This window comes from Lissotriton helveticus, chromosome 1_1 (assembly GCF_964261635.1).
Source record: "Lissotriton helveticus chromosome 1_1, aLisHel1.1, whole genome shotgun sequence".
In the NCBI taxonomy this organism is placed as follows: domain Eukaryota; kingdom Metazoa; phylum Chordata; class Amphibia; order Caudata; family Salamandridae; genus Lissotriton; species Lissotriton helveticus.
In genome coordinates this window covers 611,561,247-611,574,000 of record NC_136057.1, presented here as the reverse complement: position 1 = coordinate 611,574,000, position 12,754 = coordinate 611,561,247, and the positions used below count along the sequence as shown (strand labels likewise).

The window sequence follows — 12,754 nt, the reverse complement described above, 5'->3', positions numbered from 1 at the left end:
ACGTGTTTAATGTGTAAAATTGCGAAAGCAGCAAAAATGTTCTAAGTGCAAATTCGCAAAACAACGGACTGGCACTTCACTTTTGGAACACACAACTCTAAATTTATCTCAATTTCACATTTCTTTTCTACAATTTCTATAATGCAGAAAATGGAGCACAGGAAATGCTATTCAAAGGGCGATGCTATTTAAAACTCCAGAGAGCAGCAAACAAGGAGGAACCCACGTCTTCTATAGGAAGAATGTGAGAAGACCTCGAAAACTTGAAACAGTAGGGTATGGTCAAAATCTCACTTCATATATGCAAAAGATATCAGACTACTCTGAATATAGTCCAGTAAACAAGTTTAGTTCAATAAATAACGATCCCAATGAGTTCAATGCAATTCTTGTTTATTGTATGTGACTTGAGGTCTTCAATTGCAAAGTGACATCAAGAGGCACAGCCAACACATGTTTCGTCACATAAGTGACTTCTTCAAGGCTGCAAGATTGTACAATATAACAAAAAAATAGTCAAAACCTTCTTATTCTTATATTGAAAATATATGTCAGTTAGCAGTAACCAGCATACTTAGTGAACGTGAAGATTTGAGCAAAGAATGAAAAAGTCCCAATTTCCTTATAGAATACCAGTAGGAATGACACCATTATATATGGTTGTGTTAAAAACGAAGAAGATAATAGAAACTGAAGAGAGAGGACATAATTCAAGTGCTCCTATGTGCTGCGAGACCAAAGAGGCAGAGCCTGTCTATGCCAGATCAAAACACAATATTGTATGCAGATATTGGTCTAAACTTGTTTAATGGACTATATTCAGAGTGCTGTGATATATATGTTATGAGTGGTGGCCTCTTGGATCCATTGCCCTTTTTGACACCATTGGTAGTAGGGTGTCTGGATATCAAAAAGCACAGTTTACTTGTAACTAATTTTAACATCCCACCGTAATTTATTAAACAGAATGAAGTCTTACCTTGTTGACATATACTACCACCTTGGAAATCTGACGTTCACTTAATCTTTAGTTCTTGCTTGTCTATGCCAGCCTCAAAACAAGGCTACACTTACTAGATCTATCAGGGTAAAAGTACAAAGTGCAACATCAGAATACAAGATGGCAGCAACATTAAAAGAAATGTTAATGTGCAATAATGCATAGGATTTCGAAATACTTTAAGCAAGTATAAAATGATTTCACACTGTTTATCAAAACTGTTTACCATGCCATTCCATTTCTGATCACATGCCAAACGAGATGTGACCACGTCTCCCAGTGAATGAATTAGACTGGCTTCCTGTACTCTTTGGTACCTACTACTAGTAACGTGTTACATCAAATGGAACATAACAAAGCCAGAAGTCGTATGAGCATAGTCATTTTAAGAATAATGTCAACAAAAGGGTAGGGCATCTCTGAGTCAGTTTTACAAATGTCTGTTTGCGGCACAATCTACCTTTATTTCTGCTCCTAATATAGCACCTCAATTTGAAGAACTTCAAGAAAGTGCTTACATAGTCCTCAAATTCCTCTGCATTAACAAAGCAAGATGTGGAAGATCTCTAAAGAACAAGGATCCGAGTGACTCCGAGCTCTTTAGCAATTGTTGGTATTGCGTTACAACAGAACCTGACCATGAGTTCAAACACATGCTACTGCATGTCCATATGTCTCTTAGATAATTACCAAATTATGGTGTTTGTTCTGAAGTGGCAACACACTAGAGGACAGCCAGGAGGAAATATGTTGCTCTATTCAGTCCCGGTCACCTTCTCCTTCCCTTTCCCTTTCCATCCTCAACTTCAAAGACACCTTTTCATGGCCTCCTTATGAGAATCTTTGTTTTAAAATGTTATGGGCTGTAAAGTTAATAATTCATTGAAATGTAATATTTGCTTTGATAAATTACATATTTTACATTTTGATACATTCAATGAATGTACTTATTTAACATACTGTCATTTTAAATTACCCTTACCTGAATCCTGAACAACCTTTACTGGCCCTTAACGCTACCATTCCCTGAGCCCTACAGACTTCTTGCTATCCTTCCTTGCTACCCCTTACAACTTATTACTGCTACCCATCCCTGAACCCTAAAAACTTCATACTACAACTTAATGCTACCCTTCCATGAAACCTAAATATCCCATACTATTCTCCATGCTACCCTGCCCTGAAACCTAAAATCTCATACTATCACTTAATGCTATCTTTTCCTGAACCCTAAAAACCTATTAATACCTCCTAATGCTATCCATCCCTAAACACAAAACAAATCTCCTACCACCCCTTATAGCTATCCTTTTGACCCTTAAAACTCCCATACTACCCATGAATCAACCCTTCCCTCAACTGGAAGATCTTTGTACCCCATCATACTAGCTATCCCTGAACCCTAAAAAAGAACTTGCTATCCATTATTGGTAACCTTCCCTGAACCCTGTAAACTCTAACTACCCCTTAATATCACCCATCCCTGAACGCTAAATATCCTTACTAATCCTTAATGTTTTCAATCCAGAACCCTAAAAACCACTTGTTACCAATTAACACTACTATTCCGTGAAACCTAAAAACATTAGTACCCCTTAACGTTACCCTTCAGCAAACCCAAAAACCCTTATTACCCCTAAACCCTAACAAACCCTTGCCACCATTTACAGCTTTCCATTCCTGAACCCACAAACCTCTTGCTACGTTATTTCCCTGAACTTTACAACCTTTACGCTTATTACTACCGATCACTGAACCCTAAAGAACCTTACTATCTCTTAAAGCTACCAATCCTTGAACTCAAAAACCTTACTATGCTTTAATTCTACCCTTCCCTGAAGCCTGAAATCCCTTTACTAACCCATAATGCTAGCCATTACTGAACCCTTAAAATCCCTTACTCCCCCTTAGTGCTACCCTTCCCTGAACCATAAAAACTCTTGCTTCGCCTGCCTGCACACTAAGTATCCCTTTCTGCTCCTTGACACTATCTTCCTTGAACCCTAAAAACTCCTTACAAGCACATAATGCTACTCTTGCCTGAACCCTAAAAAACTCTTGCTGCCCATTAACGCCATTAACGCCACCCTTCACTGGACCCTACAAGCTCCTTATTGCTACCCATTCCTTAAACAAAAAACCCTTAGTACCTCGTCACACAAGTGTCAGGACCCCACAAGTTTTACCTTCTGCTTGCGGAGTAATCTCGCAGGGAAGACGTGAACAACCTCCACCGTCTCCCACCTTTCCCTAGAAATGGAATATATAGTTACCAGGGTGAAGATGGAGGCCGGGGAAAGGAATCCTAGAGGTGTGGAGTGGTGTCCTTACTGAAGACCTGGTTGGCTACACCCACCGATGATGAGGGAACCCCTCTAGGAAACACCGTCTGTAGGGATAAACCATATGGGTAAGTACTTATCACCCCTGGGTCACACTCATACAGACTACACACAGTCAATAAATGCACTCCAAGGAACTGTATACTCACCTGGGGTGTGGTACAATGACAGGCAGGAATGAGAGGTTCTCACACACTACTATAGGAATGGAAATTAAACTATAAGCGCTCAGGCGCTAATATAACATGGTGAGTCAAGGGGCTATGCGTTCCTGCGTGTGCCGGTATAGGAAAGTAACAAAAGCATTCCTGCGCTAAACAACAAGGCAAATGTTGCGGCTACGTGCTCTTGCACGAGTCCCAACGTGAAAGCTGTCCAAGTGCTCCTGCGCTGGACAACAAGGCAATTGTTGTGGCTACGCGCTCCTGCACGGGTCCCCACGTGAAAGCTGTCCAAGCGCTCCTGCGCTGTACAACAAGGCAAGTGTTGTGGCTATGCGCTCCTGCGCCAGCCCCAATGTGAAAGCTTTCCAGGCGCTCCGGCGCTGAACACCAAGGCAAGTGTTGTGGCTACGCGTTCCTGCGCGAGCCCCAGCCGCAACATGAAAGCAGTTCAAGCGCTCCTGCGCCTGCCAATCGAAAAATATCTGGTCATGACGGCCTATTGACTGCTGTAGGAAAACGGGATCCCAACGAAGAGCAGCCACGGCAACTTCCAGAATCCGAAGCAATGTCGGGTTGAGCACCACGTGTCATTATGCAGTCCCACCTGGAAGTGCAATACCTTCTGTCTTTGAGGTCACTTCCGGTATAGGGGAACCAGTACCGCTAACCGGTCTACTCACTTCCTAGTTTGGTAGAATATCCTAAACGAAGCGTCCCATGGATGCGTACAGCCATACAGAAGGTCGGACCCCATCAGGTATGCTCATAGGACCGGAACCATGACAACAAGGCTTCCATGAACCATAAAACCATTACTACCCCATAGCAGTATCCATCTCAAAAGCCTAAAAACCTTTCCCTCCCTTTACCCTAACAATCACTTACTACCTCTTAATGCTATGTTCCCTGAATCCTAAAACTCCTTACAACCAATTACTGCTATGCTTCCCTGAGCCCTACAAACCCTTTACTACCACTATGAATTCCCCATTACTGAACCCTAAAAACTCTTGACTACCCCTGAACAAAACTCTTCCCTGACCCTAAAAACCCTTAGTACCACTTAACACTACCTGTCACTGAACCCTAAAAATCTCTTACTGCACCTTAACACTACTTATCCCTGAATCTTAAATGCCCCTTATTATCCGTTAACGCTTTCCTTCCCTGACTCCTACAAAGTCCTACTCCTGTTAAAAGCAATCCTTACATTAACCATAAAGACTCTTCTTTCCCATTAATGCTACTCATCCCTGAACCCTAAAAAACCTTTAGTATCCATTAATGCTACCCTGCCCTGACATATAAAATACCCTTACTACTGCTTAACGCTACAATCCCTGAAACCTAAAATACCTTTGCTACATCTTAAAGCTTCACTTCTCAACGCCCTAAAAAACGCTTGCCACAGTTTAGTTACACTTTCCTCTTTCCTAAGGACCGCTTACTGCCCCATACCGCTACCATTCCCTGAACCCCACAGACTCCTTTCTAACCTTTAATATTACCCTTTCCCTAAATCCTATAACCATTTACTTCCTAATAATGCTACCCCATTATGAACTCTAAAAATCCTTACAACTGCTTAACTCTGCCCTTCCCTGAACCATAAAAACTCCTCAATAGAGCTTAATGCTACCCTTCCATGAACCCTAGAAATCCCATACTATCTCTTGATTTGTGACCCTTCCCTAAACTCTAAAAATCCATTACTACCTCTTAACACTACCCATCTCTGAACTGTAATCTAATCCCTTACTACCCCTTACAGCTACCCTTACCTGAGTCCTGAAATTCACAATCTACTCCTTAACACTACCCATCGCTGAACCCTCATCAAATCCCTTACTACCCCTTACAGCTACCCTTCCCTGAACCCTGAAAATCCCATACTAACCACTAATGTTACCCTTTCCTAAACCAGAAGGCCACAGTACACACTACTATCCATCCCTGAATTCTAAAAAAAAAAAACTATCCATTACTAACCTTCTTTGAACCATACAAACCTTTTTCTACCCCTTAATGTTACCCATTCCTGAACGTTTTCTACCCCTTGATGCTGCCTTCCCTGAACCCAATCAGCTTCAAGGGAAGTGCTTCCATTAGCATGCAAAACAGATTATTCTACATATGGAAAATAAACTCAATTATGTTGTTTGTCACATTCAGTTATTTTTCTCCTATATGCATTCTACAGAAAAAGCTATATTTTTGCTACTTTTGCCAGCATTGGCAAAGCCAGTAGACAGGTCGTAATTAATGTGGTAAACAGCATTTGTGCATACAATGCATGCAAACCCCGTTTGTGAATGCCTGTGTTCTCATTTGTTGGTGCATTAAAGCCAGACCTGAGTGGAAATTCATATTCATAAATATCTTAATAAACATGTGTCTTCTAGAGAACCTTCTTCTTTTGGCAGTACTCCATCGCGTAATTACACTCAAAAATGTATTTTCTAGAAATTGATCCCTAGTAGCAAAAACAACATTTTAACCACCCCAATTTGCTCTGGCACTCCACTCATAATCCCTGGGTTAGGATCTATATTTTAGGTTGTCCTACACAGAACTTTGATAGTTGATTTTTGTCAAAAGGTTGATAAATAATACAATCCCTCTCTTACAGGCAGTCTATAAAATGAGCCTCGCAGCCTCTTTCACAAGGGTTAACCCACTAACAGCAGAAGAATGCACCAACAGGATATTTATCAGATTGGACAAAGACCGAGATGGTACGTATCAGATGCACATTGCTAGCATGTAAAGTGGTATGAAAGGTATCTTTAGGGCACCCCCTGTCAGAACACTTGAAACTTTTTCCTGGAAAAAAAGTAATTGCAGTTAAAACTGAAAGTTCCATACAGCAATTATAATAAGAAGGAGGCATTGATCTTAGGAAGCTTGCTTTGATGTTGTGCATCGTTTACATCTAAGGCAACACTTCAGGAGTCATTACATGGCAAGCAACATACCAGGAGTCATTACATAGCAGGTAAGTTTTGCATATTCACACTGGAAATCACTACTTTGCAAGTAAGTGCTTGAAGGACAAATACATATATATTCCACTTTTAAAACCTTTTCTTACTTTTCCTAAATATATATTTTCCTACTTTTCCTATACACAATTTTATATTATATTGCCACTGGGTAGTTATAGTTACGTCAGCGTTTCCTTTGGAAATGTGTTTTTTGAGTTGCTAATAACTTTGGTACCGTTTGACGAAGCTTCATAAAACATTACAGAAATGTGCTCTTTGCTGCCTAGTTTGTGCATGGAAAGTTTTGGGGTGATCCATCAAGTGGGGTCAGGGAAAAAAGAGGGCCCGAAAGGCAAAATCCCATTGCATTTTCCATAGACTTCTTTACAAAGCACTACTGTAAATACCCACTGAACAGAATTACACCAAATTTGGCAGGAAACTAGATCTTGGTCTGCAGATTGTGCTTTTGTGATCTGTTGCAAATTCATCAGGTAGTTTTTGAAAAATGAAGGTACAAAAATATTTGTATATATGGATAGTTGGGTCCGTGAGAGCCTTGGAAAGCTCTTGGGGGAGTGCCATTATAAAAATAGAGCTTTCTGGTTGGCCCAGGGAGATGTTTTCCTTTTTGGCCATCTTGCTGAATCCCTGCACCCGTTAGACCCCTTGGGGGACCTAGAGGGACCCACAAAAAAAGCAAATTCTACTGCAATCCCATGGGATTGCAGTAACACATATGAGGTACGTCCCAATGTTGTGCTTAGTGGGTGCCCCCGGTGGGCACCGGGGCACCCACTTATAAATAATGGAGGCCCTACTGGATATGGTCCCAGGGGCCACAATAACCTCTGGAGGGGGGCAGCACACCCCCTCCCCTTTCAATAAAAACAGAGTGCCCCGGGAAACTTGAGGCCTGAGTAGGCTCAGGGATGGGGGCTGTGTGGCCATTTTATTAAAATGTAGCCACAGGGGATGGGGTCCCTGGGGCCTAATAAGGCTTGGGGATAGGGGGTTGCATGACCCCCCTGCCCTTTCCTATTGGATTTGCCCCACGACAAATGAGATGTCATCAGTGATGTCATAAATGATATCATAGAACATGTCATCAGTGATGTAATATTAGAGGTCATAAGCAGTGCATGGCGAGGGTGCAAGATATAGTTAACTCTGCTAACTATAACTAATGAATTTCTGAGTTTAGTTAAAAACTTTAATATTGTCACTGATATATTCACCTACCTATAAAATCACTTTAACCTTTCTTTTTTCAGTGAATTCCTAATGGTTTTTTTTTAAACAAAACCAGATTTTTTTATCACACCTAGCTAAAACGTTACTTTAACCTTTGGCTTTTTTCCGTGAATATATCTATCAATTCACATTCTATACTCTATATAGAAGCTGCTCTCCACCTAAACTGGAGAACTACCCAGAGATATTTGATTATATATATTTTACCTACTGGTGATTGGCAGTAGGTAGCTGTAGGTGGTTATAGTTAGAACCTAGTTTCCATAGGATGAGTGTTTGTTTATTTGCCAATAACTTTGACGAATCCTATCAGAACATTTGAAACTAATAGGATGCTCACTTCAGCTGCTATCTTGAAAGTGTCGGTGCCGAGTGAAAAGGACGGTCAAAAAACAAATTTTCTCCCATGTTAATTCCCATAGGACCTTTAGACACAGCTATAGCCCAAACTTCTGAAAGGAATTACACCAAATTTGGCAGGTAGGTAGACATTGGTCCAGGGAAGTGCCTATTTGCTATTTAGAGTAAATCTATTAAGTAATTTTAGAAATATTAAGGAAATTCCAAATTTGTATATATAGGGACGCAGAGGAACTGTGACCCCGCCCAATCTCGTTCTGGGATCTGATTGGCTGCCAACACTTCAAATCAGGAAGTTTGGTTTTTTTTTAAGAAAGTGTACAGACAGTTTTTTTTTTTAAAACATAAATAAAGCACAATAGATATGCATGAACAGAATAGACCATACAGGGTATTAAAAGATGATCATAACCATATTTTGAGTAAATTCTGAAAAAAAGCAAAGAAAACGTTTTTTCAGAGATATAAAATATTCCTCTAATAATTTAGTATCACACTTGCTAATGTTCAAAGTAATTCCAGCACGTTTAAATCTAAGCATTGAACGGATCGAACGAGTTTTAGCAAGTGCACGTTCTTTCTCATAGATATCTTTTAAAAGAAAGAGCCAATCAAATAAAGAAGGAGAATTACGACTAGTTCACTGTCTCCCAATACATAAGCGGGCTGTAACTGATAGAATTGACATAAAACATCCCATATAAGGATCTTCACATTGCTTGACCCCCAGCATGGTCTCATTGACAGAAAAACTTAGATCAAGATTCAGGCATTGACCAATATATTGTGTAACTTTTACCCAACACTCTATCAGTTTAGGGCAGAGATAAAAAAGCATGTAGAATATCAACAGCTTTTTGATTACATTTAGGACAGCTTGTGCTATTCGTGCTTCCGGTACCATGGACTAATATCGGTTGATGCCACTTTACTATTTTATCTGGAGTATAGTAAAGCCTAAAGATTGTGCGAAACTGTTGAAGTTTTAAGTTAACTGAATGTACAGAATTATCTAACTTGTATAAAGCTAGCATGATTTCAAGTGGATCTACGTCCATATTTAAAGTTTGACTCCATTGTGCTGCTAAATCATTAAGATCAGCGAATCTAGCATCGCATGTGTGTTTACATAGTGCTAATTCTGGTTTTATGAGAGGAATTTAAGAAGCATGTAAGAGCTACATGAGAGTGTGGCAATTGCATTAATTTTCGTTTAAAAAAATAGTTTCTAAATTGTAAGTATTTAAAAAAGGACTGATGCGGGGGACCAAAAGTTTGTTGCAACAAAACATAAGTAGAAAAGACAGAATATTCATAAAGCTGTCCCAGTCTATCAATGCCATATCTAGCCCAGTTACACGCGACTGAGTCATGAAATATATTCGGAAAAGATGGATCATTCCATAATTTATAGTGTTCATGTCTAGTAAGATCCTTAAAAGCAAGTGAGAAAAAACCAAGAATGTCATGCCAAATACGAACAATGTACCTTATGGTCTTGAATCAGACTCTTTTGTAATAGTTGAGATCAGTAACCCTGTATAAAAACATGTTCTGATCTGCACCTCAAGCCAGAATAAGCTCAAAATATGGAGTTGAGTCAGTTAATAAACGTTGTATATGCCCTGTAAAGGCTGCCCAATAGTACGACTTAAAATTAAGAAGTTGCAAACCACCATATTTATAAGGAAACGTAAGAAGTTTTATCGATCGGCGAGCCTGTTCATATCCCCAAATACAACTGCTAATTGCACGATCTAATTTATGAAAGAAATAATTAGGGACCCGAATAGGGATAGCCTAAAATAAGTATAGAAATTTAGGCAGTATTATCATTTTGATTATATTAATTCGACCAATGATAGTGATTGGCAGCTTATTCCAGATCTTAAATTGTCTAACAACAGTCTGCAGCAATGTTTCATAATTAAGTTTCCAAATTTGATCTACATTTTTAGTAATTCTAACTCCTAGATATGTAGACAAATTACGTACCGATGATAGATAGTACAGGTTCCAAATTATGTATTCCTTTAGTTTTACTTATATTAAGTTTATAGCCCGAAAAAATCCCAAAAGTTGTAGCTTCGGCCTGAATAATACTGAGCGTCGTTTCGGGGTCTGATGTAAAAATCGCAATATCATCCGCGTATGCTACCGCCTTGAGTTAGTAATTATCATTGCTAAAAGGAATAATATCTCTATTTTGATTTAAGGTTTGAATGAAAGGCTCAATATAACGAGCAAAAAGCAATGGGGATAGTGGGCATCCCTGCCTTGTATCCTGCTGTATGAAGAATGTTTTAGAATACAAATTAGCATATACTAATTTTGCCTGCGGGTTAATATATAATCCCTTAATCCAGTTCATAAACAGGTCAGGTAAGCCATTCTTACGCAATATAAGCCACAACGCATCCAATACCACCCGGTCAAATGCTTTTTTGGCATCTAAAAGAATCATTTCCATATTGCTAGATGTTTTATTAGCAACATCAAAAGTGGTTATAGCTGTATTAACGTGAACAGTAGTGTCTCTGCCAGTGATAAATCCATGTTCATGTTCTGAAACTGGCCCCGGCATATGCGGTGTCAGGCGATTCGCCAGTACTTTCGCAAATATTTTAGCATCATTATTTATGTGAGATAATGGGTGGTATGACCCACATTCCTCAGAATTCTTCCCTTTCTTTAGAAAGAAGACAATATTAGTTGTATCCCATGATTTAGGAACCTGCGTGCATTCAGTTATCTGATGTATAACTACTTGGAAGCAATGGTAGAATTGGGGTCTTAAAGACCTTATAAAATTCTATAGGTAAAGCATCATTCCGAGCTGCCTTATTATTATTAAAATTATTATTATTATTAAAAATTATTTATAACGCGCACTATCACCATCGGTTTCTTGGCGCTCATTGACAGGTAGCGTGGACCAGAGACAGAGGATTAGTCATATGCGGCTTGGAAGAGCAGGGTTTTTAAAAGTCTGCGGAAACAGTCATACTTTGGGCAGAGACGGAGAGAAGGTGGAAGGGAGTTCCAAGTGGAGGGGGCCAGGACAGAGAAGCTCAGGCCACCGTGCTTTTTTCTTTTAAATCTGGGAACCTCAAGGAAGTTTAATGAGGCTGAGCGAAGAGCTCTAGTAGGGATATGACGGGACAAGGCCGAAGAAATGAAAGCGGGGGCTGCAGCCGAAAGGGCCTTAAAGGTAGTGCATGCCAGTTTAAAAGTGCAGCGTTTAGAAACAGGGAGCCAGTGTAGACTACGGAGGAGGGGAGTGACGTGCTGATGTTTGGGCTGGTGGAAAATCAGGCGGGCGGCCTGATTCTGCACCAGCTGCAGTCGTTGGAGGTGGCATGCCGGAATTCCTGCATATAGAATGTTCGCATAATCGAGCCTGGAGGTGATGAGCGCAATGACAACTTGGGTCAGGGCTTCTTTGCTAAGAAACCTGCTGATCTTACGGATCCGCCTGAGGTGGAAGAAGCAGGCAGAAGTGACCGTGTTGATATGCGGTCTCATTGATAGATCTTCAGAGATGATCACCCCCAGGCTTTTGACTGAGCTCACGGGGAAGGGTGCTGGCCCCAAAGATGTTGGCCAGAAAGTGGAATTCCAAGGGTGATTGGGGCCTCCTACCAAGACGAGCTCAGTTTTGGTAGGATTCAGCTTTAAGTGGCTGTGGTGCATCCACTCCGCAATGGTCAGCATGATGGACTGGAAATTGGTACGGGAGGAAGGGAGGGAGTCTATGGGAAAAATTAACTGAAGGTCGTCCGCGTAATTAAAGATTGTGACCGGGGAGTTGCGGAGGGAAGCTAAAAGTGGTTGGAGGTACAAATTAAAAAGAAGAGGAGATAGTGCTGAGCCCTTACCCGAAGGTAACTCTGATATAGCAGTCATAATTTCTTCCTCTGTTATATCAAGTTGACGACGGTCTTTAACCTCTAAATCAAGAACCTGAGGACTCAGTGGGTGCAAATATTCTTCAGCCACCCCTAACTCAAAGTAATGAGATACAGTATATAGCTCTGCATAGAACTGATAAAATTGTTCTAAGATCGAATTAGTCGAAGTATACCCCGACCATCTCTGTCCTTAATTAAGTCTATCTGGGTTTTAGCTTGCTTGTCTGCTACCTGATAAGCCAATAGCTGCCCTACCTGATCTCCATATTCATAAACCTATTTCTATTGTAGGCAGCTGCAGCCTTCTCTTTAAATTGACGAGTCGTGAGATTCCTTGTATTAATCAATGCAGAATATATAGCTTCTTTATTTAGTCCATTTGACATAATCTCTTGAGCATGGGATAGTTCTAATTTCATTAAAGTATTACAAAGCTCCTTCGCCTGTCTTTGCGTGATTTTATTCACATGATATATATATTGTTGCATGGACTCCCGTATGACAGCTTTCCTCATATCCCATAAAATGAAAGGCGAAGCAGTATCCATGTTATATTGAAAAAAGTCAGTAAGAACCCCCTGAGTATAAGATATAAACTCTTGATCAGACAGTAAATATTTGGGGAATGAGAAGGGGCAGTTGCTATTGACCTCGCCTAGAGACTGTATATGTACCAGTAGTGGATTATGGTCAGACGTTATTCGTGGGCAGACCTCTATATTGGACTTTTCTAAAAGAT

At 40.2% G+C, this 12,754-nt stretch overlaps 1 protein-coding gene across 1 annotated transcript in view; it reads left to right on the top strand.

Moving 5' to 3' along the window:
* Positions 1 to 12,754, top strand: part of LOC144770256 (guanylyl cyclase inhibitory protein-like) — a 94,169-nt gene that overhangs the window by 56,654 nt on the left and 24,761 nt on the right. Inside the window, exon 3 of the mRNA XM_078654619.1 lies at positions 6,136 to 6,241. Within this exon, the coding sequence (XP_078510745.1) occupies positions 6,136 to 6,241 (106 nt within the window). The remainder of the gene's footprint in view (positions 1 to 6,135; positions 6,242 to 12,754) is intronic.